The sequence below is a fragment of the Rhagoletis pomonella genome, unplaced genomic scaffold (genome assembly GCF_013731165.1).
Source record: "Rhagoletis pomonella isolate Grant_MI unplaced genomic scaffold, Rhpom_1.0 Rhpom_scaffold_00002, whole genome shotgun sequence".
Lineage (NCBI taxonomy): Eukaryota > Metazoa > Arthropoda > Insecta > Diptera > Tephritidae > Rhagoletis > Rhagoletis pomonella.
The window spans coordinates 2,407,070-2,410,461 of NW_023458556.1; the positions used below are offsets into that span (position 1 = coordinate 2,407,070).

Here is a 3,392-nt window from a genome sequence, read left to right on the forward strand (position 1 = left end):
CATCATACAAAGAAGAACGATCTCTGAGGATTTGACCTTCGTATAGGCGGGCTGAATTTTGGGCATTGGTTGAGATAAACTCCTTTCCTTTATATATATAGATATCGGTAGCTTAGAATGGAGAGTTGCACAATCTCCTTTTGTAGAAACGTAGATAGTAAACCATTATACCCGTGGACTTAAATGGCTCGAACCGCTCTTCATCAATGTGTCTTCAAAATATTCGAGATCTTCCCCCTTTGTAATGCACGTATCTATTCTAGCCCAGTTTTTGGAAAGGTAGTCGCAGCCGCTTCTATCACAGCCTTGCTGCGGTAGTTCATTCACTAGTCCCATGTAAGAAACTTAGCAAGAATCTTCCAAAGCCTAGATTATTATTTTCAATGCTAACAAAAAAATCCTGCCTAGTACTTTGGCTTTCCTTTTTAAATATGGATATTTCCATTCGTCACGTACGTGACAGTCGTACGTTTCAATGATATACAAACAAAGAAACACATTTGTTTTCTTTTACATCTTTGGGCCTTTGGGTAGCACATAATTAGTTATATACATATTTAACCAAAAAAAAAAGAAGCAATCGAACCATGCGGTAAATATACGCAATTAAAGAGAGTGACGTTATGTGACAAAAAAGGAAATTGATTTATATTCTTTTCATACAAAATCTAAAAACTCTGCGAATTGTGGATAGCTTCTTTCATGAAACTTGTTTTAATATGATTCGGAGTAATTTTAGTTGTTTTTAGAGTTTTTGGAATTAATGCAACTTGTTTCAATTTTCTTTTACAATACCAAATGGCACGGCGTGACGTGACATAAACTTCCACGCAAATAAAACATGAATTTAATGTCGTATATACTTTATGTTTTGACCTCAGTGTCAATTCAGGGTAAATTTTTTCGAAATCTATGATTTATTACGTTTCAATTTCATACGCCAAATCCAAAACCAAATACGGTATTTCAAAATATATCCACACTGGCGCCACCTAGCAAGACTATTTTTCTCGAAAATATTTCTGCTTACGTTAGATATATGGCTTTAATTTTTTTCGTCGCGGTAGACTTTCCGATGGATTTAATATTCCCGCCAATCCACTCCGCATTTCACACATTAAGCCAGTTTGAGAAAATCTTTCACTTCACTCCTTTGTTTACCACGTAGGCCTACATTTATTTTTATTTTCCTTGAGGGTGGCACAATTTTTGGAAGGTTAAAAGATTCTAGAAAATAAAGATCAGCACTGCACTGGATACGTATATATATTTATGTAGGTGCATACATAATATAGCATAAATATAGCAATAATAATAAAGATAACTATCAGAAACTGAAAAAAGTACTAAAGATGAATGCTTACTAAACGCAAATTACACTCAAGTCTTTTACACTCAATCGAAGGGCATTTAGTTGAATATTTTTGTTGAACTCTATTTCAATGCCACGAAAATTGGTGGCAGCGCTTTCTACAGAAATAGAGACATCTCAAGTCATTAGTAAAATTTCGAATAATAATAGAAACCTTAGTTGCAAGCAGTGGCCTCTTAAGTTCAGTGCTGCTTTCATATATGCGCACCTGGTCAACGTAATTGACAGCTTTTGGCAGAGTCATAAACAACAAATTTTGAAATTTATTTTCATTGACATCTTCGCCAAAACCCATGGCCATTAAATAGAGCGGCAATTAAACTAAAGTTCGCCCGTATTAATTTCCATGGCTATGAATCGGTAATATGGCACTAATTCGTTTGGCATTTATTGGATAATGGTTCAAAGAAAAATTTATTTAGAAACACTGTTGGTTTTTCTAATGTGTGTAGGCGCACGCGAGGCCCGAGAATCACCAAGTACACCGCCCAGTTCGAATCCCGTTTACAAGATCGAGGCCAACGACGAACATGATGGTATGCTCTACGTCTATGTTATATTACGTAAATAAGCTAACCATAAGTAACTGCTAGATTTGAAAAATAATAATAATGCTGTTATATTTACTACGTACATACATACATACATAACTTTATTTTATTTCTGAGAAAAATCAAGTGGCCGTTGTGCACTTATGGTCTGATTATGGCAACTTATGTAACGTAACTTATGGCTCTCTCTTAACAACTCTGTTAAATGTGTGTTGCTTATAATTGAACAGCCGAAACTTAACGTAACTTAATGCCACATCGAAATCTCTTTCTTTCTGATTCTCTAAGTTCTACATTCCGTAAATTAAGTTAAGTTGCCATAATCAGGCTTTTAGATTAGTATCGTAAAATAAACGCGGCATGGCCTGGGTTTCTTTCAGAGCTTCTCTTAACCCTTTCATGCCCGATGTTGTCTTTTAGGCCACATTGATATTTTGGTTTGTACATATTTTCGTTTTAAATATTTTTTGTAACGGTTTGTGTTTGTCGTGCATGTTAGTTTTCTGCGGGATTTCGTTTTTACTGCTAATGCGCAGCAAAATGTTGCTAAAAGTGGTTCTGAAATATTTCTAAAAAATATCTATAGAAAATATTTTTTTTAATAAAAAGGTTTAGGTTATAAAATGTACAAAATAAAATTAAATAAATACATCACACCTTAAAATTGTTGTTGTAATGATGCCTTAGCTCGATGGAATTTAATTCGAACATGAAAAGTTTAAGATAAATTCAGCATATCGAGGGCTTGTACCTCTATCTGCAATTTTCACAAAAATGAGATTCTGATATAAAAATCCATCTAAGACTTAACGCTTGACAGAAGAATTTACTATTAAATTGCAAAGTCAGAATTAACACCACAAATTGCGAATAAAGGGTATTAAATATAATGTCACTAGACACGAGTAAAGGCGCGCCATTGTTTTACGGCGAAGAAAGGCGCGGCCAAGGACTGCCACTTCAGCATTAAATATTTCCCAAGAACTCTTTGGTGATGGTACGTACATATTATTACACCCGCAATAATAGATGACCGTGAAAATAACACGTCTTTCTTCGCCGGCGTTCGTCGCAATTGACTAGATTTTGGGGCCTTTCTTCTTCGCTGAAGTTTATTTTATGCGTCTTTTTTCGCGGTCAACTTTTGACCGAAATGTATTTATATTGATTTATATTTATTTTCGTTTTTCTAAAAAAATGGAAGAATTCAAAAAAAAACTCTTAACGGCCTAATCAGGCGACTTGCTTAAGCTCAAAACAAACCAGCTGCTTTCTGAAAACCAAAATTTATTCATATCTGCCCAGGTAGTTATAATGGCTCTCCCACCGAAAGTAATCACTACAAACTTTATTTCAATAAAAAAATACCGCTCATACGCGTATTTGCACAGATCAAATTATTTTTGTAATTTGCGGTTTAGGTTTTTATTGTAAAATTTATTACTTTTGCTATGATTGTTTTGACTGTG

At 34.4% G+C, this 3,392-nt stretch overlaps 1 protein-coding gene across 1 annotated transcript in view; it reads left to right on the forward strand.

The window, feature by feature from the left end:
* LOC118732446 (putative protein kinase C delta type homolog) overlaps nucleotides 1-3,392 on the forward strand; it is a 46,702-nt gene that overhangs the window by 37,141 nt on the left and 6,169 nt on the right. The window contains exon 7 of the mRNA XM_036461584.1: nucleotides 1,825-1,908. Coding sequence (XP_036317477.1) covers nucleotides 1,825-1,908 — 84 coding nt within the window. The remainder of the gene's footprint in view (nucleotides 1-1,824; nucleotides 1,909-3,392) is intronic.